Source organism: Gymnogyps californianus, chromosome 16 (assembly GCF_018139145.2).
Source record: "Gymnogyps californianus isolate 813 chromosome 16, ASM1813914v2, whole genome shotgun sequence".
Lineage (NCBI taxonomy): Eukaryota > Metazoa > Chordata > Aves > Accipitriformes > Cathartidae > Gymnogyps > Gymnogyps californianus.
The window spans coordinates 14,455,568-14,483,251 of NC_059486.1; the positions used below are offsets into that span (position 1 = coordinate 14,455,568).

Consider the following 27,684-nt stretch of genomic DNA (forward strand, 5'->3'; position numbering starts at 1 on the left):
AGCACATTTTCTGCAGTGGGCTAGAAACTGACAAAAACCATTGGCATATCTAATTTTTGCCACTCTAATAATGTGGTAAGCTTATATATGTAATTATATATTTATCCAATTACATATGTATATTTAAAAGCCTTTGAAGTAAGAGGAATACACCAAATAGTTTTATTTTTACAACATATAACTAGGAGATGTCCTCGCCATGACCTGAAAGGAATTCTTCAAAGAGCTAAAAAGATAGTATCAATAATAAATGCCGACTTCTAAACTGACCTTAAAATCTGTTACAGGCTTTGAAGCACATTACACCACCACCAAGTATGCTCCAGAACACAGAAACTGTTCAGAGTGACGTCTTATGACTGAAGACAATAGGGCATTTAGGACTGAGCCACTTAATTACTTCTGTTTTGGCTTATCACGTACACTAAAAGGTCTCTTACCTGAGATTGGTAGTGTGGCACATGCTGCACAAGAGGCTGATTAGGAAACTGTTGGGGACTATACGCAACATATTGTGTTGAATAAGCAGGTGGCGTAGCTACAATTGGAGGGCCTGCTGCTGAGGCAGGATGCATCATGGTGCTCTGATGATGTTGGTCTTGCCGTTGCTGTGGCATATTTGGTACTACAAAGCAAAGAGTGCCTCACATTAGAAAGAGAGGACGAAGAATGACGATCTTCCTGAAAGGTTTTACATTACACTGTCACTGTAACCAAGTGGAATATCCTCACCCCTCACCTTTAACCACGTATTAGAGCTCTATCAAAAAGGAACAGCGTGAAAAGGAGTTCCTCCAAGAAACATTTGATTTTCATCACTGCCTTTGAGCCATGTATATGGCCACAAACCCAGGCCTGCTTTTTTTGTGAAGGAAGGAAGAAAGGTGGAGGGAGAGAAAGACTGACAAGAAACAGTAACGGAAGAGAAAGGTTATATCAGGATACCTACGTTAATCAAATTTGATCCTGTCCCCTTCAAAAGGCTTAATTCACCCTCTACGGGAACTACCCAGCAACTGTTCCATCTACTGGAAAGCCAAGTCTGTTAAAATTACTTGTGCTTATGGCTGAGGAGAGCAGAATAAAGGTCTCCACACAGCCACAATTTGAGGTATTCACATATTTTAAGCTCTGTGCTACCCCTCAGGATAGCAGAAAGCAACTTTTAGGTCACAGTCAACGCTGAAGGGGACAAGTCAGCCTATAAGAAGAGGAGTAGGAGGAATAATTAGAGGGGAAAAAAGATTAAGAGAGCAGAGCACTGTAGTGTGGGACTACCTGAGCTATCCTGGTAAGACGACCAACTGAACCACAGCAGCAAGGCACTCAGAACAAACTAATTCAGCCTACTAAGCAACAGGGCATGAGAGTTCAAGGTGAGCTCCAGCTTGCTGCAGTGAGACTGCAACTAATAACTATGCTAACTCAAGCACCTGTAAACTCCACTGCAGTGTGCAATGTAGACAGACCCCTTAGAGAGAGGAAAGGAGGGAAATGTTGAAGATGTCAGTAAATTCACTCAATGATGATTGTATTTACACTGCAAATCAACAATAGAAAAAAGTAAATACAGGACGCAACTTGAACAGTGTAAAGGCACTGAACTTTAACCCATGCAGCTCCTTCAGGACTATGCTGCACACGGAATGGATATGCAGAAAATAATGAAACTTAAAAAAGGAATTCAGAATAGGAGAGCAGCCTCACACAGCAAGTGAGTACACAGCAATATATTTCTGATTAAAACAATCCGCGTTACCAACCAAAAGATTTCATGGGTCAGGCCACAGTAAAGTTAGTGTGTTTTAAAATAGAAATACATTGCAGGTTTTTGTCTTCCCTACATTCATAAAGGCTACTTGTTTATTTCTAAACAGCAGAACTGCTCTTCTAAACAATTTCCTCCTCTAGTGACTGGAGCTGCAGCACTGGAACCTATCATCACGAACCACTGTATAAAATTGCAAGAAAGCATGCACTGTGTAGAATTAGAGCATTATCTGAAACATGACTATAAAAACAAGACCATCATTTTTCTGCTCCTTCACTGCACTGCACAGAACAGAGTGCATCTCGCCACACATGTTCCGTCTCCATAGCCACAGGTGTCACTTGTTAAAAACACGGTATTGTTAGTCCAGCTGTTCAGTTACTGGTGCAGAAGGAATGCAAAAGAACAAACTGGAACCAGCAGTAAGTTCTTTCCAGAAGAGCAGCATAGCATACTCTTTCTGAAGAATAGGCGATTTTGCTTGTTGACAAAAAACCCCCTCTATTAAAGCACCATTCAGGGCTCTGCTGTAAATCAGTACAGTAAACCAGTACAGAAAGTTCCCTTTAAACAAACCCATAACACTTACGAAATATAGGAGACGATCAGCTTACCCTAATGTCCCAAGTAACAGAGATGTTTTCCCGTTTGTCAAATCAGATTCCAAACCAAGCAACTCCCCTTTACTCAAACTTATCATGTTTTGGCTGAATTAGTTTATCTAGAAATGCATTAGTATTTCCACTTACGTCCCTTTATTAAAAATAGCATTTAAAATATCAACTGAAAACAAATTAACATGGATTAGAAAATACATAAACATTTGTAATTTATTCATGCTGCATGCAGACTAAGAACCAAACAGGCAGTATTATTCTCACCTTTACCTGCTCTATATGTCTTGGCTTGGTTCACTGGCATGGGCGTCATGGGAATAGGATACAAAGGCTGAAACAGAAGGAAGAGTTGAAGCTATGATATTCCTTTAAAAAGTGAGTGTGTGTCAGGGTGGGGGCCCCACTCAGCTTTGATGTGTTTTACTCTGTTATGTTCCATGGTTTAGTGAACTCTGCCTAACCTATGGTATTTTCTTGGATCACTGTGATTAAGTCTGCGTGTACAAACAACTAAGACCACACGGTTTGCAACAACCAGTCAAGTAATGATACTACTGCTACTTCAAGCAATGAACTGAATCAGACAGCTTTATAACAGTTAGATTTGAAATCCTAGTAATCCCTAAAACGACCAGAAACTAGTGGGACGCCGCTGGAAGCTAAGGACGAAGAAACAGTTGCTTAAAACTTAAGAGTAAGACTATGCTTGGAGGACTAGGGAGGAAGTCTGCACAGATTAACAATAAATGTGAGTAAGAGCTGCTGGAATTTACAAGTGTTTGAGACTATTAGAACATCTAGGTTGAGGGACCACTGGGAAAAGTCAGCATTTACATAGCTAAAACTTAACAACAACGTAATTGTGCCCATATTTACAACAGTAATACAAGCTGTATCGTTTCACTGTTTTAACTTAGATCTCCTAAGTCTCCTCAACTTGCTGACAATCATCTGAAAAGTGTTAACAAGTTTGCAGCACGTGCTGCACTTTACCTGCACGCCTGGACTCACTGGAACCGGGTACATCATATTTGGTGCAAAACAAACAGGCTGAGTGTACACTGGGGTTGGCTGCTGATGACCCACCATGGAGGGGCTAGGTTGAGCTTGCGGACGCGGGGAGGTTGGTGTGGTAGAAGGTTTCGGCTACAAACAGAGTTCAGCAATGCATATGCAAGATTAGGTTGATGATCCTCCAAGTAAAAAGTCTGCTTATAAAGATCTACTCAAGGCAACGTTAAACAGTATCAAATAACTTACTTGAGCAAAAGATCGAGGGTTGAACTCTTTTGCATTAGGATTAAGTGTTGATTTTCTAACTTGCCTAAACATAAAGAACAGAAAATTTGTGTTCAGCATTATTCTTACACAAGCGTATCTGCAGAACTCGCTAACAATTAAAAATTTAAAGAGATGAAATAACTCATTTCCATCTGTGAGTCAGCTTTTTGAGAACTCAAACAACACATGGCATGCAAAAAGCCACTCTTACTGACAGTACTCTTACTATACTTATCCATAAAATGTTTTCTTGCTGTTGATACTATAGCTCACATGAGCCAGGAAAACATTTAAATAAGCATTTAGATATGAATTAGGCATCAACAGGACCAGGGTTCTATATGTAGCTCTGCCACTGACTCATGAGATGACTGTCAGTACAGCCACTTCACCTGTTGTTTTCTCTGTGTAAGAGAGTACTTACATCGGCCATATAAACAGTAAGATATTACACATTCATAATAGCTTTTTCTACAAACGGCTAAATGCTAATAACAGATGTGCTTATTCTAAAAGGCATAATTACTCACTCAGAAGTATCTTTCTTCTCCTCTTTATCCTCTTTATCTTGTTTACTTCCAGGCCCAGATGTCTGTACACCTTGTGAAGTTACCTCAGGCCCTCGCTTTTGCTCAGAACTATTACTTATTGAAGGAGAAATACTTGGACTATTAGGTTTGCTACTGCCACCGTTAGAGTTAGTATTACTGCCAGTTTCTATGATAGATTCTTTAGGGGTTGGTTCTGTCTTTTCTTTAACTACATCTCTTGATTTTTCACCTTCTCGGGTTTTGTTTAGCAGCTGATCCACTGCATCTGAAGAGGAACTCGACTGTAACTGAAAAAAAACCCAAGGAATATATTCAGTAAATTGATACACACAACTAGGGAGAGACAATCTAATGCTATCACATACACAAAGTCAAATACAGTCCCACAGGCCTCAGTCATCTGGAAATGACCTTTCAAACATACATTTCCATTTCTACTAGAAACGAAATCTATGAACGTTGACAACATTTTAAGCCTACACTGTGAAAGAAGCTATTCAGTGACTCAACTGACCTATATGTTGATTAGGAAGTGACAGGAAACCTTAAGACAACCCTCTGGACTCCTCCCCCTGCGTGATTTAACAGTAACACTTTAAAAGCTAACCTAATAAACCATTGTAACCAACAAATAAGTGATATGAATTAATCTTCAATATTCCTCAGCAAAACCCTTTATTTAACTTTGAAACAGCTCTTCCATATGGAGCATAAATGTGATAATTATTTGTACCTAATGGTCAAACAGGTTTCAAGTACTATTTTCAGTGTACAGTCAATATGCACATTTACATATATTAGGCAATTGTACTAGCAAGAGTCAGCATTGATTTTATAATATCCAGCATGAATTCTTATAGGTATTTTCATGAATTAAGCACAAGTAGTAAGGACCTGTTTTCCTGCTAACACATGCAATGTATTCAATTCATTAAAATAATCTGGATGCACATGAGAACTATGATACCATTAAGTTAACACACAGAGAAACTTACCCTAAAGTCATTCTTAAATTTCTTTAAATCATCAATCTGTTTTCTATGTTCTGAAACAATTGGAGATACACCTGCCAAACAGAAGACCAACATTGTCCAAGCATTTCTAATACAAGTTTTATATACAACCCTTACCTTTCTAAATTTGCAAAAAGGCAATGTTTACATATCTAAAAATGAAATACAGTGGTTTCATTTTATCTGTAATTTGGTATAATTCCATGAACTACGTGTATGAGCACACAAAAATACTCTGTGAAACCATGGCATTACATAACTGACATAGCTATAGTTCTAACACATCACACCAAGACAGAAGCCCTGAGGTGCAGGGACTGCAGAACTCAGCTGAACACAAAGAAGCATCCAATAAAACTCTCAAAACATAACATGTCAGCATTTCAAGACATAGCAATTAAAGGTGAAACGCTGATCAAGTTCAACAACATGAAAAAATTTTTTTGAGAATTGAATGAACAAGCAATGCTGCAGAGAAAGCCAAGTTTAAGGCATAATAGGAAGAAGTACAGTTATAAAAAACTATGCTGACCACTATGCTCAGAAGTATTTTGAGCATAGCTCCAAGTAGAAACACTCATTCAGTCCAAAGAGACCAAAAAAACAGCTTTGTGAGGAGCGGAAAAAAAGGAAAAAGGAAAAAAAAACCCCAAGTAAAAAGAAATCACACCATCCACATGAGAATCTCTACACTTTGTGCTGATGAAATGAGTCAAGAACAACATTTAAAATTGTAGGCCTGCCACTTCACAACTGCATGACCAAATTTTCACTGTAGAACACGCAAGCCAGATTGCCTCCAAGTCTTCCTTAAAATGCTAACTAAAGCAGTCAATGTAGCAGGTTTACTGCCTGGAATTCCTACATTACTCAAGTACATATGAAAGCTTTTGATACAAACCTTTGTTTTCAGGTTTAGGAAAACTAGGAGAAGTCTCACTTGGCTTTATATTCTCCTTGTTTCCAGCTGCAGAATTTTGCCTCTGGTCCTGAAGCCTAGTATCTTTAGCTAGAAAAGAAATTGCCGAAGTTATTCTCTTATACACAACTCAAACTGACCAAAGAGAGACGGCAAGATAGAAACAGAAGAGAAGTTTAACCATGTTTAGCTTACAAAACAAAAACCCTAACTTACACGTTTTCTGCTACCTAGTTAGGGCCTGGAGGGTTATCATCCTCCCCCCTTCCCTACCCTACTGTCTTTAAGCCAAATGAAAAAGTCCCAGTCAAACACATCCCTCTCATCATACACAGAACCTTAACTAGGCTGAAAAAACAATAAACTGAGAGCAAATTATTTCCAGTAGTCCAAGCTCTTCATACAGAATGCTACAAAGATTTGAGAGTTCTTAGACATTTGACTGTGCTCTTGAATGGTTTTTTTTTTCCCCTTCCTTCCACTATGCTCAAAATATTCTTTGAAACCCGTGGCCTACGTTTCTTTAAATTAGAAAACAGCCAGGAACTCAGTTTGGGGAAAAAAAAAAAAAAAAATCCTCAATTAGGTCAAACACCTATAAGCCCATACTCCATAAAGGGCAGAAGAAATTAAGCATACAGACTTATCAAAAAACCTCTCCCCAATCTTAGTTTAAAGCTGCCATCATGAGAAAAGGGGAACTCACTACACAGTAAAATGAAACGCATCAGAAGTTTTCCCACCATTTAGAAAGCAGCTTTGCTCTTATATAGGCAAATTCATCGTCAGGGATTAGGGAAAGGGAGCATTTGCAAGCTAGTGAGGGTAACTCACCTTCGCTGGAAGGGGTAACTGCTCTGTTGGACGCAGGGCTGGCAGGTGTAGGAGAGGCAGCTGGAACAGGCATGGCAACAGATTCAGTGGGAATAGTACCAGGCTGAGGAGAAGGCAGAGCTGGTCCCGTGGGAGTGCTGCTCTGCCTTGGAGACCTAGGCCTGTGTGTTTTAGGGGATAACCTCGGAACTAGAAACAAACAGGAAAAAACAGTTATAGGATAAGTTTCTTCATCTGCTCAGCAGTTTGCTTATTTTTAAAATTACTAAAAACATGCTTTAAAATACTTAGTGGAACATTATATAGTAATTGAAAACCTGTTTACCTTTCAGGTACATCTCCTAGTTCTTTACAACGTAGCATTTCAGATAAGTGGTGTGATTTTTGTGCAGATTGTCCCCTAATATATATCACTGCCCTGTAGTCCCACCATGAAACTGCAATATGCTCCCCAGCCCCCCAGTAGTACAACTACAACAGCTCACATCAATACAGTTTCAGGCAGAACAGAAAAGGTGGTCAGGTCTCCATACAAACAGATGTAAAACATTTTTAAAAGGGCTGAAAAAACACATCCATTTTACAGCGTCCTCTTTTGGAGGTTTGCCAGCTGGAAAAAAAACAACATATCCTATTGAAAGAAGATTATTTGATGTATATTTTTGCCCCTGTATTAAAGCAGCAAGGAAAGTTGTATATTCTTTAAACGGTAGGTTGTACCTCCTGCTTCCTGCTCATCCCACTGTGGCTAGTTAGTTGCTTTACGTCACATATTAACTTCAAGTGAGTGAGGAGAAAGAGAGATAAGTCGTTTAACAGTCCTACTTGCATGTTAATAATATATAAAGTGGGGGGTGGGGAGGGAAGATGAATCAGAGATAATGCCAGAACAGAAGAGTTTAAATCTTTTCCACAAGGCAACAGGTCTATGGGGGCCTAATTCATACCATCTTTCTGAAAAATGCATTCCCACTACACTCCTCTAGAATTCTAGCACTGCTAAAAAATATCAGACTTCAAACTGTCGCTCACTTGCCCTCCGATTCAAGGAAGTGCCCAGCTGCTGACAACTCACTAGAACACAGCCTCAACTACAAAAGCTCGAGACTAGGGCCTGTGTCACAAGACTGAACTTTAAATTTGAAGTCAAATATTAAAAAAAGATGTTAACTGATTCAAAAAAGAAGACACACTGACTATATCTGCTACTACAGTACTTAGACAAACACAAAATGACCACTTAAAACCTGCATAATTTTTAAAGGAAAAATATATCCAACTTAACTTGAATATCATTTCATCTTCTCTTTTAACACCAACCTTCCTCTAGCCAAACACCTCCTTCATTTGTAAACCACAACCCAGTTACACTGCCATTAACCAAATTCAGTGATGCAATGGAACGTATATAACTTTCCTTCCCTCCTTCAATAACCTTCCTGAAAATTACTTCTTTCAACAACTAATTCCCACATTTTTCCTTCATTTCTGTTCATACAGCATCTGACAACCTCTCTGCAGTTAGGACAATATTGCACTTGAAGGACCGACTCACCAACTATTTTACTAAGCTGTCTGGGAACAGCCTTCTCCCACTTCATCTAAGCAAGCCAAGTTAGCAGACCAGTGTTTATTCAGAGCCTGAGTTGTCTAGAAACGCAGTATTCTGCTGAGCATTCACACTCTAAAGTGCCCCTGGCAAGCCATCTGCAATAAGCCAAGCTTTACCTACCCCCACTGACAACTGATGACCACGTCCCACCTGAAGGGCTGCCTCGTGCCACTGCAGTAGTAGATGCTTCCCCTGGTGCATTATGAGATACAAATTCTAAGCCACTTGAAATTGTACCCCTACCAGTAGAGACTCTGTGACCTCGAGGGTGCCGTTGTGCCTTAGGAGACATCCGTGGAGGCCCTGAGAAAAAGAAGACAACCCCACACAATAAGTACTTAACGTCCATCACTAAGAGTACCCAAACATACTATCCGTTTTTAAAACTGGATTTAATCTAATAACTCTCAATAATGCAGTAATACAGTCAAGCGATTTACACTGACATCGACTAGAACCGGGGATCCACGAGACTAAAAAGGCCAAGCCATTGGTCCAGCCAGACTACCAACACACTCATCACCTTGCTATGACAGCTCACGTTCATTGATATTTAGAAGCTTTATCAGAATTGAAACAGGTATGCAAGTCCTGGATTTAAAATATTTGAATCCAAGTATCCAATATTGCTTACTGCAAGACAAGCCAAAAAGGTTAGTGGCCCAGCTCCCTCTGGATAAGCACAGTTCCAGGCTATCAAACATTTTCCGGAAAAGAAAAAATTTCCATTGCTTTTGTCAGATGGTCAGTGATACCAAACATTTATTTACAGAGTAGTCGCCACTGGCTGACCAATGCTCTTGGGGAATTTCAGCAGAGCATTCTGCACCGAGGCTAAATTGCCGGCAGCAGGTCACAATTCATTTACAAGTCAGCAAAATTGCAACTAAACAAGTTATTGTTATCCCAAGGTTCAAGTCATGCATGTTTAACGCCAGAAGCTAAAGTCATAAGTGAATACAGTAATTCTGAACAGCTTATACAGCTGCCACAGAATAGTTATGCTCAAGTTTAAGCAGCAATACAGTTTCTACATCCTAACAAACATTTTCTTTACGAGATCAGACTCAAATGTTGATACTTCAAAAGAAAAAACTGCGTATGAACAGAAGACAATCTGGCTGATTACAGTTCATTTTTAATGTAGGTGAATAATAGAGAAAAGTTCAGATAATGGCTTTCTGGCTTCAAATAAAGTTCTAAAATACCAAGTACCTCTTCTGGTTACATAAATCTTTAAATGTCAGCCTCTATTTTAACCATGAATCTGAAGTACACTTCAATCCAAATTAAATACAGGCAAGTATTTTAAAGAATACACACTTTCCAGCAATGCTCTTCTGGTAGTAGAAATTAAATGTTGCAGTAAGCAGCCGTTCACTGCATGCCTGACAAATCAATTGCAAGTGCTAAAAAATAACTGAATTTGCATGTGGATTCTCAGTATCTTACTACATAAAAAAAGCTCACATTGATAAATTGACAGTAGCATGCCATACAGACATGCCTACTACCATCCACTTTCTGGTTACGGACCATCCTGAGCATTTATCAGGCAAGCTGCAGAACAGCGTTACTGATTCAATTAGTGGGATGACTGTTGCCTCTCCCGTGGCTCCAGTGGAGCCAGCTACAGCAGAGACTGCAAGTTTCCAGTGAGTTTAGTATAACCGGTTTGCATTTTTCCACACTTGCTAGACGGTGTTGTGCAGGCTAGTTTTTAAGTGCACTTAAATAAAATAAAAATTTTAAAATGTGTTCCTTACTGTACCCTCAGTGGACAAACATTTAGTTCAGATACATCTGCATACAGTTACCGAAGACTCATGGGTTAGACTTCCTCTGCATATTATTGACTGCTAGGGAGCTGACTTACTGTTCTGCCTCGATGCAAACAGATTTAAAGTTTTCTACAGATTTGCCTTTGAAGCAGCCTATCCTATCCCATTCCACAGTGCACTTCTCTGAATACAGCATTTTTATTATTATTATTATTATTATTATTGTTGGTTTTTTTACAAAAGGTAATCCAATGATTTAGTTAAATTTGAAACTGCTTTTTGTGGAACAACTGTATTAAAATATTTGATATTTTATATAAATTTGTATTCCTAAAAATGCCTTCTAAAGTTATCAGGTCCTGCATGTTGCTGTTGGTTAAGACACTGAGCAGCGTTTACAAAGCTGAGTTTATTTCATACCAACTTGGGAAATTTCACAGCTTTATTTTGTTTTTGTAAAGTTCTTCAAATAAAAAGGTTAATAGAAATAGTCTGATAAACTAAAGTTAAACACAAATTATAGGTTAAGTAATGAAGAGGAAAAACAATTTTGTAATTAAACTCACAAAGGAGTTAAACAAAGACAAACAAAAACATGAACAAATCGTGGTATTGTACCTTCTGAAGACATGCGTTTAGGCATAGTAGAGACAGGAGCTGGAGAACCATGAGCAGAGGGGTGAGACGGGGGCCTGGAGGGCCGCGAGGGGGGCCTGGAGGGCGGCCGTGTAGGGGTGGCTGCCCGAGGTGGAAGAGAGTTGGGACCTGACTGGTAGCGAGAAGGTGGGCGAGAGGAAGGAGATGGGCAAGGCGATGGCCAGGGAACACCTGACAGAACAAATGATATGAAGGAAAGTATAAAAACTAAAGAAAAATTATGGGGAAAAAGGTCAACAGAAAAAAAAAAAAGTAAAATATGACAAAATGATTTTTCATGTTTAACCCTTTGGGGATAGATTAGTTTATTTCTGTAAGCAATAAAATAGTCTCTGCAAGGTTATTTCCTCCACTTCAGGTCAAATTTAACATCTGAATGCCACAAACTCCCCAAAGGGTTAATTAGGATCTACAAATACTACTAAGGAATAGACAGTAAAGTTTGATCTGTTAGCCTATCATATATATGTTCTACAGTATGCATCACTCTTGACAAGGTCCTTAAATAGCTACCAGAGGTTCTCAAACAGTGGTTCACATATAGTATTGACTATACAAACTGCTACTTTCAAACCAAATGATGAGCAATATCAATTCTAGGAACTGTATCTTTACAAAAAACAGCGGTGTTCAGTGTCTGAATACTGACATTTATGCCTTTATCAGTTATATGAAGTATTAATGTAGTATTTTAATCTAGGATATAGGGTTCATTGTTTCCAAAACAAAGAAACTGAATTCACAAGCCTTTCTGAATATTTTAGGTATATGATGTTCATTCAGCAGAGTAACAGGATGACAGAAACCACAAATACTACCAACAAATTTCACGGTTAGCATTGTTTGGGCAAGACTCAGTTGTATATCCTTTATACAGCTGATTCTGTATTCAAAAAGGAAGTCTCACTTACCTTTAGATGTTTCTCAGACTTCCTCTCCAGATAGAGGCACTTGAGTATTATACACTTTTCATTTATTCACAGCAATCTCATATAATAGCATTTTAACTTATAAAAATAATGCCTCAAGGACAGGCTACTGCTGAAATCCATCTCAAAAAATGGTGTTTGGTTTATGAAACGCCAATTCCTGCTGTACAGTGCCTAGTGATGTCTCTTTATAAATACTACCCATGTGTATAGCAGAAAATACTCAAATAGCTATTTGGAGAGAAGGCTTTGGATTCCTTTTCCCCTAACACTTCTCTTACTTTCCCAACAATGATTTTTCCCCTCCACATCACCGTAAAGTCAGCAAGTTGCTTTATTCTTTTTCATGGGAAACAGAATTGATCCATGCACCAGAAAGGAAGAGTGATGCTTCCTCGGCTGCCATCTCCCTTTCACTAGGTGTCAGCATTGCTACTCCACACAGAGCTTAGCTTAACAGTAGTAATACATAAAGCAATTTTTAATCTTTAAAACCGCATACTGCACCATCATCTAAGACAAAGGTGTTTGAGAAGGAAAACAAGTGACATTTCTGCTCCGCAAAGCTACATACAGTGCGGTCAAATGCGTGCTCCATTATGAGTAAGTTAAACCCAAATCAAAATCACAACCTCTGTGTTAAACGATGAATGCTAACCTAGCTTATGAAACACATATCCTAAGACCATACCATATGCAGTTTCAACATAATTAGATAATTGACTGCAATTCTATCAGGCACATTCGTTTAGACTTCAGATACTTGCCTCCGTTAACTACTCTCTGATCTGCTCCAGAGTTAGGACTGAATTCTGAAGTATGGGATCCAGACCTTGAAATTGGTGGGCCTGATCCAGACTGGCCCATCCTTGGTGAGTTTTGTCTTCCACTTCCCCAGGACAGGACATCTCTATTCCTCTGTCCAGGTGGAATGTACTTATTTTCTCTGAAACACAGCAAATTTCTATCAGTGTTAAGACAGAACTGAAAGACAATGAAAAGTACCTGATCAAGTGCTCTGTTGTTATTTTCTATCCTTCTCAAATCAAGCTAAAGGAAAATTCTAAATACTGTCAGATGTTGACCTAACATTCACCTCATGAATTGGCTTTTGATACTGACCACACAGTCCACTTACTATGAGCCCACAGACACCGAATGATTTAGTACTAATGCCTGAAATTCTCCATGACATACTGAAACCACTGCCCTTTCCTGTCATTTGGCATGAATTCACCACAGTGACGTATCAGAATGGGGAAGTCTGTTTCACTCCAGAGATAATACAGGGCCAGGCAGAGGTGCACAAGCTAGCATGAGTGCCAAAAACAGCACATGATTGTTTACACAAGGTTCCTAACCTAATCGGCCCCGCTGAAAAAGCACACTTTCAATGAGTAAATTGCTACTGTACCAAAATATGGACATCATTTAAATAAAAATACTATTCACAGCGTATGCAAGTACCTAGTGTTCACACCATGTCCTTCTCGTTCATTAGCATTTCTCTGAACAGCAGTATATTTTTCTTCTTCTGTTCTTTCATCATTTTCCAAGGCAACCCGAGCTTTGTATTGGGCACTTGATTCAATTTCCTCTGCTAATTGAGTTGCTCTGGCTTCCCGTTTTAAAAACTCTTCTGAATTATCTCTTTCTAATGGCACCCTAAAAGACAATGGAAAGGAAAAGAATCTCTGAAATGCATTCAAAAGCACAAAGGAGCTACAAAAATTACATAGCGTTAATTCTAACCCAGTCAGAGTAAAAAAACTTGCTTTTCAGCCAGTAGACTTGCTGTCTTTTTTAGTATAAGTACGTCAATATTCCTGGACTGGTTTGATATTATGTGCAAATTCAGTGTCATTTACCTGCCTAGAGAGCTGAGGTCAGGGTGCAGAGCTTTTCCATATGACTTGCAAAATCCCCAGTTCCTAAAGCTATGCAAAGGCTCCAACTTTTAACACGGTTGAGTACATTAGTAATAAAAAGCCGTAGTCTGTTGTTTAGATAGGAACCTACCTTAAGAGACCAAATTTGAATTTCTTTAGCTATTTACACATTCCCAACAGACACAAGAGCCCCCAATCCTACTGAAATTAAAGAGCTACATGCTTAATCCTTTGATAATTCCAGCCACAGAATTTCAGCTCTTCCTGTTATGAATAACTGCAGAAAAGATGAATGCAATACATTAGAGCACGGGACCAGAAACCCATGACTCATTTGCCATATCCTAGGACCTCAAAACCATTCATTCCGTGTATCTATACTAGGTAACAGCATATTGCAAAAAGCATACATAGCTCCCTTAGGAAAGCCACCAAGTAAGAATTCAATACACGAGCAATGAAATACTGAAAGAGATAACTAGAGATGGACATCATACCTGGCACTTCCTTCTGTCCATCCATGGTTTTGCTTTTTACCTGTTCTAATTTTTGTTAAAGTATCAGGTTTTATAAAACAACTTTGCGCTTTGACTCTGATTCTAATTTTGAGTTCCAAAAGCTGTTTCATCCCACCTCACTTTAAAATAAACTACATAAAAATACAGAACACAGTTGAGGCTTGGACCATGCTATGCTGGGCATTATATAATCACTACTGTGCATATTTTGAATAATATAAAAAAGGAAGAACAAAGAAAGTAGGTGGAGATACAAGCCAAGTATGAAATAATATATGCAAGATTACTCAAGTGTTGGTGGCAGAACTAGGAAAACAAGCAGCTTTGCCAAATTCCAAGCCAGCACTCAGCTACTGCATCACAAGTTTTTCGCCACACACACATTTTTGGCCAGTCGAGACATCTACTGGCCTTATCAATGGTAACTGCAAGAATATTAAATAAAAACCTTAGCCTTCAGTGTAAAGCTTTGGCTCAAATAAGATATGCATGAACACAATGCATACAAACCTGAAGTCATGGGCCTCGCTTACCCTGTATTAAGTATACACACAAGAAAGAAGAACACCCCATACATCCTCATTTATTTAAAGTGACTGAAAAAAATGAAGGGATGTATGCAGTAGCACTGATGGCAACCTAAACAAGCAAAAGAATGATTTTACATTTTCTAACAGGGAAAAGGCCATTAAAGATGGAACAAAGGGGATGGGCAAGATGACATTGTTCAGAATCCAGGTGATGAGAGAAGCATGTACAGCAGCTGATCAACATATTAATGCAGTACACTTGCTAGAACACAAACTTGTACCTTTATGCAGTTTGACAAACTATACCTGCTAACGCTTAGCTCTAGGAAGAGAAAACAATCAAACAATAAATCCTTTACAATCCTTCAGTTGCACATATAAGCATTTAGCTACACTGCTGCTCATCACATACTTGGAGAATCAGGAAAAGAGTTTCCCAGTTTAGCAGACTGATATGCAAAGCAAGTTGCTTGACTAGGAAACAATGGGATTTGTCTCTGGCAATTTAAAGCCACCTTCGTGTTTTTAATCTGTTTCCATTAATATCCATAAAGCAGAAAGATGGAAGACGAAAGTTCAAAAGTACAAGAAGTACTTAGAGCAGTGAAGTATACGAAAGAACAGCTTCCCCAGCATTCAAATGTAAGCCGATTAAGACACTTTGATTGTCACCATGTTACCGGTCTATTTTAACAAAACAGTAAAAATAAAATTGTAGAACCAGAGACCTGTAGACAAGTGCTCCAATTCTACACACAAAAACCAAAACATTCACTGCAATTCCTTGACATTCAAAAATAAGTTTATGCTTCGGGGGTTAAAAGAGTGGGAAAACATTAAAGACGTTTCACAATGGCTGTTGAACATCTGCAATTGATTTGTTTTGCAGTTGCAGTTAACATTATAGCTGCAGACTATTGGGAACAGGTCCACACTGCCAAAGGAGCCAGAGGAGGCTTTATGCTACTTCTATATTCAAGTTGTTATTATATTGCAACTAAAGCTTCAGTTTAGATCTGGACAAGTCTGCTAAACAAGTCATCCACAGCACACAACCCCCCTTTAGTTATCAGCAACATTTCAACATTCCACTATCTACCAGATCAATTGTCTCAATAAAATTAGGATTTAGTGAAACTGTTCTGCTAAGTTAAACACAAACTATAGGTGTAGCAGCTATGTAAAGAGTTCCACAATTTGGTTATCTTCCATCCTATTCATAAAAGTTTTTGTAAGAAATAAGCATTATTGCATGCCGAAATTCAGAAAATGTTGCAATGGGAATGAACTGTGCCCATTTAAGGGAATATATAATGATTACTACCTCTAACTATTCACAGAACACTGGCAAGGTTTCTTAAGCACTATTCATTCATTGCTTTTTCAGTTATTCGATTCCACAACTTTAGAAAGTATGTAAAATTATCTTCAGAATATAAAGTTTGTCAAACCAGGGAGAACATTAAATACAAATCTAATAACAAAATATTTTGGAACTTACGTATAAGAAGATAAACTGCTGTCATAAGTTGATACTACACCATAATTTTCTTCATTGTAACGAAACATGTCATTGGGATCCCATCCATTAGACTAGAAGAAAATGATGCTCGTTTTTCAAAATGACACTGGAAACACATTTCCTTAAAATTAAGGCCTGATGGCAGAAGTTAAACCTTTCACCCTTTCTCCTGGGCCTATGAATTCACTGTCCAGATAAAAAAGTTACTAAAGCCACAATTTATTTCAGGAAACTCTGTCCATCAGATACACAGATTTTACCTTCAAAAGCCAGTTTTTTGTTTGTTTTGTGTATTTGTGTTGTTTTTATGAGGTTGGTTTGTTTTGTTTTTTTTTTTTAAGTCCCATGCCCACTCTGTACTAGAAGATTACTGGCTAGCAAGAAATACATACATGAATGCCTTCTCCAAAAAGTGCAAATTGACACTTTTGAACATCAGAAGTGTCCTTTGCTGTGGGGCAAGTGCTGAAACTTTTCAAATGCACTACTAATGCAATTACCTGAGACACACACACCACAGGCAGAAGACGCTGTTGATCTGCACAACTTCCCCACTTCAGTAAAATTGCTATTACAGCACTCAAGCACAACGATAAATGTTTTGAATGTTTTATAAAAGCACTGACAGTATTAAGTATTCTAATAAATCTCAGCTGTACAATATGTACACTAAAATTGACAGGATAACTGTTCTACCCAGACGAAGTTAATATGCTCCACAGTAGCATGACTAGATTCTCCTCTAATCAGTAATATTATCTTCTTTCTTTAACATATTACAGTCTGAATACCTTACTAAAAAGAATTCATGGTTGAGTAAAAGCTGACTGCTATGATATATAAAGAAACGTCATTTGAGACCATACTCTTCATCTAACGATTCATAGTCTACTGAGATTGTATCTGTGCTTATTAAGTCATGGGTCAGACTTCCATCAATTTCCTTCATCTTAGCTCAGAGACAGTTAGCTAAGCACAATTTCGTCATAATTTCCAAATGCAATGATAGTCAGACAGGAATGCTCTGATTAAACATAAATCACTTCAGTGTATTGCTGAATTTGGAGTCCTTAATAAAAGTTCCTCTTTCAGTCAGTCCATGAGTCAAATGCGTCCCTTACCACAGCAGCTGCCATTTGTCAATATTTGCCAAAAGTGGCATTTGAAATCCAGCTATTCTTATTCAAATTGTAAAAAAGTACTGTGGCAGCTGCTAGCAAAGACTGAACATACACCGATACAATGTAGGCCAGTAATTTTAGTCAAAAGTTCATTACTAGATTAAAATTAAGGAATTGTTGCAAGGCATGTCCAGAGAAATAGCTTATTTTCTACAGACTGTCATAGATGATAAAAAAGCATTACTTACAACATCTGTCTCTAACGCCTCAAGCTCCTCAGTAGCGGTGGTCTCTCCTCCATCCCATGGTTCAAGATCCTTTTCCTTGTGTTCACCATTTACTTTAGCACTGATGGCTGAATCAGTAAAAGCATCTACAATGGAGTGGGGAGGGACGGGGTGAGATCAATTTGGTTAAGTACAGGAAGACGTACACACTAGTTTATCTGAGGAACAACCAAATACAGCTGAATCGCAGGCACATTAAACATCATTCACCTTCTCTTGTAGTTGCTGTATTCAATAGGACTACATTAGAAAGGTGCCCACTTCATACTTAGATTAACTATGAAAGTACAGACTAACTTCTAATATATCAAAGAATAGCAGTAATTACTTTCAGTTATTTCAAAGTATTTTACACAAACTACATGTATGGGTTTTTTTTTTTGGGGGGGGGGGGGGGGGGGGGGGGGGGGGAAGAGAGAGACTACCCGAGGACCTCTATTCCTCTAGAAAACCCAAGACTTGTATAATATGCTTTTCCGAACAGCCAACACAACTGCACACTAACATATTATGCAAATACAAAAAAAAAAAAAAAAGCATGAATGCAACCCAATCCCATTCCCTAAATGGGCAAAATACAAGTTTCCCTTCAAATATCCGAGTTTCTTCTATTTCCACAACTCCTCAACACACCAGCATGCACGCACACACTTTTACGCCCTTTGCAGTGTAACTCAATTATCCAGTAGCTTGGTGCACTCGTTCACTGTGACATGAACAGAGATGTCTTCTTTCCTGCAAGAGCTTTTTCAAGCAGCAGCTTACCCAAATCACACAGCAAAATTCAGAAACTCTCTACCTCTTGTTCTCAACAACATATGAAAATAAATAAGCAGTAAGGGTCTGCTATTGTTTAAAAAAAATTATAAAAACATATATATAAAAAAAAATTAAAGATCATGAGCTTTTATTTTCACTTGTTCATGTTTCATTCAAGCCAGACTTAAGAAGGAGTAATACTAGAATATTAAAGTGCTGAAAAAAAAATGTACAAAGCCATTCATCAAGGCAGCCAAGCTTTTATATTTTTAAGCAACTAGATCTCAGAGCTGCCATACTTAAACAGAAGGAACTTTAAAAAATAAAATAAGCTTGTTATAAGCTTATAAATAAATAAATAAGCCTAAAATAAATACGCCTACAATCTAGAATTTCATATTATCATTCTACTGATAAAATAAGGAGCAAACATTTCAGACCTTTAGAAAAGATGAGATCAAACCACCAGGCAGTGCCAGATATGGAAGAATGCAGCTTAAACTAACTTTTGGCAAGATCTGAAATCTTACTAAGAAAAATGAACTTTAAAGCCATCATGAAAAGATTTCACAACATATGAAGTTGGCCACTGATGTTACAGTTTTTAAACAATCACTGAAGATTTTTTAAAGAGAGACTGTTGACATAGCTTATTATTCCTGTTTTACCCAATTTCACAGTGAAGTTCTGCACATATATTGGTATGATCTGTCATAAAAGTTAACTGTGCTTAGTCTGTCTAATAATATTCGGCACTATCTCATGAAATGCTCGCTCAACTCATACACAAAAACCAAAGGAACTATGGGTAAGCAATTAAGCATTGTTAAGAAGCTTATATGAAACAAAATGTTATAGAAGATGTATGAAAAATAAGAGAAGTTTATTAGCTGAACATTCATTTCAAATACAAAAGAATCAGTAAAATAAGAAAAGAAAGCCGAAAGAAAGAAAGACACCTCACGAGGCACACCACTGTTAGGGCTCATGTGAAATTGCAAAAACCTGCATCAATCACCTTGTGAGATGTCACAGTCTGCCAACCAAAGCTGTGACAATACCTACGCAGCTGGAGGTTAACACTTTCAAGTGAGATTATATTTTAGCTCGTCACTAAATGCGATGCCTTCAGCAGGCACGTTCTGGGATTACTTGTAAACTGTTCTGAAACAGTCTCATTGTATCATTGTACTACCTATGTGCTGATGCAAAATTTCAATCGTTGCATTTTCAACTGTTCAGAATAGGTAAAAATTAAGGGTGGGAATAGAAGTCACCAACTAACTGCAAGATATTCTAAATGATTCTGTGAAGTTACGCATGCATGTTTTATAGTGCCATAAATGTGCGAGCAAAGATATTACGTTTCCGTTATATTTTATGGTAACAAAAGCATTATGAAAGGCAAGATGCAGAGACATAGAGTGACTGCCAAAAAAGTTACCTGTTTCTGAAGGAACTACAACAGATATGGAGAGAGAAAAAATTGGAAGACATCAGATATAAATACAGGTGGATTTTTTCACATTATATGGCTCAATTCAGGCAAAGCTAAACGCTTTCAGTCCCTCTCACAGACATATTCAAACTGATTATACATCTCCCACCTTACAAAGGTCATTTCTGTAGTAAAACCTCAGCAATGTTCCCACCTATTAACAGCCCCATGTATTTCCCCATTTTGCTTCACAAAAAACCCCCCTCCAAATAGCCTACAGACTTCTAAGGTATACCAACTTGAAAGAAAACGTCTCTCAGTTTCCCTTCACACAAACAGCTTTTAAAATATACTATAACAGAAGATATGTTTAAATGTCATCTAAAACTACATAGTAACACAGTGCTACCTCAATCCACAGTTAAGTAGTAACTAAAGAGCACATTTAACACAGAGGCAAAAGGAAGGCACTTGTATTTGGAAACTCTATGTTTACCTTATCAATACCCCGTAGCTAACACTGCCATAACCCAGACAGATCAGTGCTGCTTCTGTGCCGAATATCATTAATTCAATGTTTCATTTTGATCCTCTCAGATAGGACATTTTACACCAAATGCAAGTTGGAGGCTGCTTATGACACTTAGGAAACTGCGGAATTTGCTTCTATATCACTTCACTGGGAGTAGAGGGAACTCTTCTCCAATGAGATTAGATAAATATGAGTTAGGAGGACTGATGACAGCACCTGATGGAGGTAATCTTCTGTATTTCAGAAGGGTGTTTCCTTAATTTCTATTAAATTACTTCAGACAAACTCCATACACAACTGTGCCATTTTGGATACTGTGAATAAAATACTAGCTTAACAAGACTCATCTACTCAACCCACTAATTTTCGTATTTAAAAAGCCACATAAACATGCAGCAGAGTGCTATTAAAAATTATAATGATACACAAAACTCTGGGGAACTGGGGGGGGCGGGGGGGGGGAATCAAGTCAAAACAAAAACTCTACTATCTGACGAATGCTACAGATCTGAGTAAGATGTATACAGTCAATGCTAAGTTTCCCAGTAGAATCCAGTATATCATGGGCACAGGAAGCTTCACTGCTCTTCATTTCTCTCTCTCTTTAGAATGAAAGTCACAAGTGAGACTGCAACATCAGTTTAACCTCTACAACTCAAAGAAAATCCAGAGTTAGGAGAAATTCAAGCTACAAAGGCAGACTTCTAGTCAGACAACATGGTCTCAGGAGCATCCAGGCAAAGTTTAAATGTAGCAGAATGGTACCTCAAGGCACAGATCACTATTTTCCTGGAATAAACAGCTAGGCAGGCACACGGGACACCACGATTAAAAATGTGGCAAGTCAAACAAGACTTTACCAAAATTAATGAGCAACAAAATTGAGAACATAAGTAACAAATAAATTCTACAAATGAATTCTACAAGTAATTTTTTCCAAAACTAAAATACTGCTCTTAAGATTATTAGTAAAGTAGAAGCTAAAACACGAACTGCTGCTACAAGTGCCTACTGGCAGAGTAATAACAGACAAGATACTGACTGCACAGGCTCAGCCTCCCCCTTATCTGGTGCCTCATATCTCTGAGCTGTTGAATGAGCAATTCACATGACACCTTGACATGGCCAAATTTTTAATCACTTCCTTTTCTACACGGTAAAACCCAAGTTAAAGATCAAATGAAAACTAGTCAAACAAAGAGCTGGAGCTGTAACACTCAATTAGCCCCCACTGCCTCTGTACCTGCCTAATGTGGCATCTCCTAAGCAAAGGAGCTTGATATCAAAGACCTCGCTTCTTGTTTTAAAGCCTGCTAACCAGAAAAAAAAAATCCCAAGGACAATTCTATGCAACAGAAATTCACATTAACTAAAGGCAAATTAAATATACACATTCTGAGAAAAACTCAGCTTGGGCAAATTCTTCAAGTATGTGCCATTAAAGGAGTTAAAGAAAAAATTGCCAGAATAGAGCAATTAAGAGTCTGGGTTTAATTAATTTCAGTGTTTAACATGCTTGTTTTTGCAAACATGTTTTGAGCTACTAATGGTGAAGAGCACAAATATGCAATTAAGTACAATTCTGCAGTTCAAATGCTATTAAACCAATCGGCATTATGTGCCAAAGGTGTTCATGCTGCACGCTGCAAGCTTTGATCAAGTTCAGCATGGCCCAAAGTAAACTGAGGTTTCATCTTAAAGGTTTCAACAGTAAACTCTCATTTGTTTTGTAACTACTTACTACTGATTTAAAACATTAAAACCAGTTACCACCAGCTTTGCAGAGCCAACATTTCCTTCCTTTGTTCATAATATGCCTACTGCTATTCCCCTTGCAACACTTTCTCTGGAAGGATGCCACTTTCAGTGCTAATTCAAGGAAAAACTTAAATAGCCAATTCTCTTCTGCCTTTTTTCACTGGATTTGTAATATTTTTCTCAGAGTGCAGTAACGACGCCAAAAAAACAATAAAAACATTGTAGAAGCCTTTTACTTTAACAGTAGTTACGACGTTGAATTGTCTTGTCTTTAAAGAGAAGCCAAGAAGGCAACTCTGAAGCCTTACTCAAATTTGAATCATATGCAACCCAGCACCGTTGACTGATCAGTGTTCAGGACTACAGGAAACACTGCTAGAAGCTTGTTCTGTAGAACAGGGGAGAAATATACCCTCCTATTTCAATCATGCAGCCCAAGTAACCTAGCAACTACGAGATCTAGGCACTTCACCTTTGCCTCGGAAGGTGAAGCAGAAAGACGTTACGTGCTAACGTACAGCCAAGGATTTCAACTTGCACGTTACAGCAGATTTTTAGCAGTCGATTTCCACTGCCACATGCAGAAGTCAGTGCCTGTCCCTCTTTAAATGCAGACAGAATAGTTTGAAAGGGGGATGATGGATATAATACAACTTCACCTGAGTTTTCCAATGCACGTTTCATTCATCAGCCTGCCCATACTGCAGAAAGGCCTAATTCCACAGTGAGAGACCCTCAGGTGACTCCCTTCCCCTTCCGTCTGAAGCCTAACAGGAATCTACACAAGCACGAAGGTCTATGCAGACTGACAGAGTTGCAAATAAGGGCCCAGGAAGTAGGGACAGATTTATTTTTTAAACATGAACTGTTAGAACATCCCTATCTATGCAGGGCTACTATTATTTCTCCCAACCCTTCCAACTTCTACAATCTGGGCAGGCACCACACTTTCCCCTCTGGTGCGTCTAAAGGTGCAATGTCATGCTTGGCACAAGCAAATCTAAGACTGCTGCTTCCAAATGGGGTGGTTTCACCCACCCCAAGCCTATACTGTCGTTACCTCCCCTGCACTCGCACTACTGATGTAACTGCAGGATGAATTATCAGCTCACTGCTCCAAAGCTGCACAAGTACGATAGCAATGAAAGGTGCCTGGCAGACTATTTCAGATGGTTCTTTCAGAGAAAACTGTATTTTCCACTCTTCTGAAAGGAGAATCCATCCCATTCCCTTTCTCCCTACCTGCTGCTCTTTTCCAGTACTCTTCCAGTCTCTTCTGTCTGACTTGGTCAGACAGGCAGACAATGCAGCTAACATCTCTGCTATTCAAGTCTGAGGGTAAGTCAGAAGATCAAGACCCACAGTCAGAAGCATCATTTGTCCGCACTCCTCCAGTTCAGCAGAGAAGCAAATGCCAGAATAAAAATCCTTAGAACGCTAGATACTTATGCTGAACCAGGAAACCAGGATGCACTAAAATTTCCAAAACAGTATCTTTTGCAGAAATTAAGGTTACTTCAAGGCCTCCTCAAAAGTCTAGTAGTCTCCTAAGGGGTAGGAGAAACTACATACACAGACCCAAACAAACCCTACTCTAGGTAAGCCTCTCCTACGGCAACAGAGTGCTTGTGAAGTGCCCTTCTGTTTGACTACATTTTTAAAGAAGTGAGAGCAAGCCGCCTTTCCAACCAAGTATGTCCAAATTGTCTACTAACTTGTCTGTGAAAGCCAAAAAACACTGAGGGCTAGGCAATTTAAAAATATTTGTTCCTGGATAAACATAACACTGTCAAACTTCTCTGGGCACCAGACAGTAACCATTCCCAATACAAACGCGGCAAGGAGCACCACCTCCTCACCTAGGAGTTCAGACTCAGTTTTTACTGTGAATCACACAGGCTTATCTGACTCGGTACCATGAAGATTTGGGTTTCTTTATAAGAACAAAAGCCCAGCAGTTCCTCCATGCATGTTCATACACTTCCATTCTTTTGAATCCTTGCTTATTTAATTTCCCCAAGAAGCAGAAAGTCCTTCATTGCTGTAATTTACAGGTGTGATCAGAGACTGACTTATACTTCCAAGTGTCATTTCAAGATAATACATTTTTAAGACAAAGTGGAAAGCAGATTAATTTACCCACTACGAGTTATTGAGTTTTGCAGCCTTCCAGTTTATCTTGCTCCAAGTCTCTACAGCTTTATTTCAGCTCTCCTCTCCAGCTACTTAAGAGATTCGGATTTAAAGACATTCCTCCTAATAAAGTGAACTGAGCGACTGTTCAACCTGAAGCAGTCATTTCCTTCTAGAAAACTTCCATTGAGTAATTATTCCTAGAAGTAGTAGTACATTCTTCATTCCGTGTGCTCAAAATATATAAAGATTTGGTAATGGAGAGCCCAGTTTGCGTTTACATTAAAGTGATGTTCATAGCAGACCCATTATAAAACAGCTCTCGTGTAATTTAAATTCAAAGTCCCATCCAGAACCTGGAACTTATCTGCATTTCAATGCTACATTTGCTCTGACATTATGCATCTTCTTCTGGGAAAAGCAAATTCCTTGAAACCACAAGCCTCTCATTCTTCAGCTTTAATCAAGCAAGAACATACGCACGTACAAACACAAGGTGACAATAGAAAGATCTCCTTAAATGTCCACCAGTCCCTACGCATCTCTAAGTCACTGCCTGGGAATAAAGCACGTGTGTTACAATAACCACTTAGCTCCCAGTGACAATTGTTGATCAACCTGAAAACGTACACATCTGCAATTTCACTCCACCGCACGCAAAGCTATGTATTTGCTTTTATTCCTTAGCCCAGCAAATCGGGAACATAAGCATAAAAACTCTTGAGATTTGCTGCCCAAAAAAATCTGCAAAGGAACTAGAGCTGTCTGACTTACGAGCCTCTTAGGTTCCAGAAAAATAATTAGGGTCTTGGAGGTCAGACATTAAAAGTATGAAGACTGCCTGACTGCCTGTAAAATCATTTAATTCTGACAGTTTCAAGCCATGTCTTCAAGATTTTAAGACCACTTGCCTGCCACCTCACTAGGTTCTTCTGTATTTTGGAGAACCTTAACTACAGATCTACAAGTAGTAAAGCAGAAATTAAATATGCAAATAGTGGATTTTCCTAAAGAATTTTTAGCTCCGTTTGCAGTAGTATTTTAAGAATATTTATATGAATGCATGTTTAGAGACAGAAGTTACTTAACTAAATATAGACTTTACATATACATAAACTCTGAACAATAATCTTTTTATAAAGAATTTGTGTATTCATGGATTCTCATATAGCATTTAACAGACCAATTCAGAAAGACATTTACAAAAAAAACCACTACCTCCCATGAAATCTGTAAAATGTTTTGAAACACCACTAAGGATTTGCTTTCCACACACCAGAAACAGCCGCTCAAAGCAGAGTGCCCTCACAAAGGTTCTGCAACCTGTTTTAAAAATTTTGATACATTTCTGATTTCAGGAGGTGCTGAGCATCCGCTCTTTCCACTGACTTTAATGGGATATTTGGATGTTCCGCACTCATTAAGAGTCTAGATGTGAACTTTAGTCTTTGGATCCTAAAGCATCTACTTTGAAAAATCTTGACTTATGATCTTAAGATACAGACAACTTTAAAAACAAGTATACCTCTTCTCGCATAATTGGTATCCATATCCTTAAAATGCACCATAACAAAATCTGAAGACTTGAACAAGATACTCTCTAGTATGTCTTCACGTTTTGGCCCCAAACTGGATTCTGCAGTTTTCCGATGAGCAGCATCAAGCACTAAATCACACTATTAGAGACATAAAAAGAATACACTAACTTAATGCACAATAAGCTACTCGGTAACTTCACAGACTTGTAAAAACCAGACATTTACAATAGTTTGCAAAAATTAATCTGCTTGTGTAAACCCAGACATGAATAGTCAAAATAATTCATAATAAATATTCACATTTTAATCAAACATTGATTATTATTAGGATCTTTTAAAATAGGGAAGAGTCAAAATGAAAAAAATTACCTTAGGACTGTAGGTTTTAAAAACTCCTTCATATATACCACCATTTTTCACCTGTACTTCACATTTGGATCCCTAGAATGCAAGAAAAATGAAAATACAGCTTTCTACCAGCCTGACAAATGACATTTGAGTGATCTTCTCAAAGATGTATTTTTTACATAAGTACAATGTGTAAAAACACAGCTCAGTTTTTAGTCAAATCTACTCGTTCAACATTTGCCCATTTATAAATATGCCACTGTGTTCTGCAGATGCAAACAGCTGGGTGTGTACCAACATTTTTTCTGAAGGGATTTAAAGACACTCACAGAGGCATATTTGGTACTCACAAGACTCTTGACCAGTCAATGCATACAAACAAGTTTTTGCGCAAAACCAAAATCTGTGCATATGTGCGGGTACCAATAAGGATGAAGGCTTATCCTGGACTCAAGCAGATGTGGGACAGTCCGCCTTACTGAATTTTGGCACTTCAGGACTTCCCTTAAAATCTGGGGAGAAAGGCTTCCATTCCCTGCACACAGACTCATTTCACTTATCCATAACCTCTCTAAAGACAGAGAATTCAAAATATAACCAGTGCACCTAAGAAATTTGCTATACCTCTGCAAATTGTATTTGAACCTTTCCAAGCCAAAAATACAGAATAGCTATTACTGTGATTCTTTAAAGTTCAATCTTGGCAAAAGATGCCTACCGTTAAAGTTTAATATTCACTCCATTATATTACAATTAGTGGACTAGTTAACAATTCTATGTCACTATAGAAACTGTTTACCCCCCTTCCAAATATGAAGACTTACAACAACTGATGTAAGTATGTGAACCATTCTCATGTTTGCATAGATGCCATCGAAAGAAATCTGAAAAATAAAAAAGACGTCATGAATATAGCAGAAACACTTGTAACAATTCAAAAATCCAGTGCGCCAAAAATAACGCAGGCTTTCATCATTACATACTAGTTCCCAGAAACATTGGGCCAAAACCTTACTCAGTCAATATACACAGAACTTAGGTCACATGAGATTTCCAGAGGACCCTTACCCCCTTCTCTGATCATTAAAGATCTGAACACCCTTCCAAACAAGATAAACATTACAGAGTGCCCCTAATGTCACTCAATAAGGAAATTCTCTTGCTGGTTGGGTGAAGCTTGTATGCACAGACTCCTAACTGAAAAAGACCTGCTAACATCCCTCTCTGGTTTAAGAGCCATCAACATGATAAGGTACTTCAACTGCTGTAGAAGTAAAAAGGTGCTTTCAGGGCCTGCTGAACTACATCTTTTCATCTAACAGACCTGATCGCATGCATTAACAGAA

The 27,684-nt window shown here is 38.3% G+C and overlaps 1 protein-coding gene across 8 annotated transcripts in view; it reads right to left on the bottom strand.

Annotated features, from left to right (window-relative positions):
- ATXN2 (ataxin 2) overlaps positions 1-27,684 on the bottom strand; it is a 52,630-nt gene that overhangs the window by 16,659 nt on the left and 8,287 nt on the right. For 4 of the 8 annotated variants that reach the window (XM_050906996.1, XM_050906991.1, XM_050906993.1 and 1 more), the window contains exons 3-19: positions 27,163-27,222; positions 26,360-26,431; positions 25,978-26,128; positions 17,794-17,918; positions 16,404-16,495; positions 13,433-13,630; positions 12,733-12,911; positions 10,998-11,207; positions 8,719-8,901; positions 6,987-7,175; positions 6,135-6,242; positions 5,216-5,286; positions 4,200-4,507; positions 3,649-3,712; positions 3,382-3,534; positions 2,653-2,719; positions 441-625 (exon numbers count right to left, since the gene is read on the bottom strand). In XM_050906996.1, the coding sequence (XP_050762953.1) occupies positions 441-625; positions 2,653-2,719; positions 3,382-3,534; positions 3,649-3,712; positions 4,200-4,507; positions 5,216-5,286; positions 6,135-6,242; positions 6,987-7,175; positions 8,719-8,901; positions 10,998-11,207; positions 12,733-12,911; positions 13,433-13,630; positions 16,404-16,495; positions 17,794-17,918; positions 25,978-26,128; positions 26,360-26,431; positions 27,163-27,222 (2,415 nt within the window). The remainder of the gene's footprint in view (positions 1-440; positions 626-2,652; positions 2,720-3,381; positions 3,535-3,648; positions 3,713-4,199; positions 4,508-5,215; positions 5,287-6,134; positions 6,243-6,986; positions 7,176-8,718; positions 8,902-10,997; positions 11,208-12,732; positions 12,912-13,432; positions 13,631-16,403; positions 16,496-17,793; positions 17,919-25,977; positions 26,129-26,359; positions 26,432-27,162; positions 27,223-27,684) is intronic. The other 4 variants (XM_050906992.1, XM_050906990.1, XM_050906989.1 and 1 more) reach the window with 4 other exon arrangements.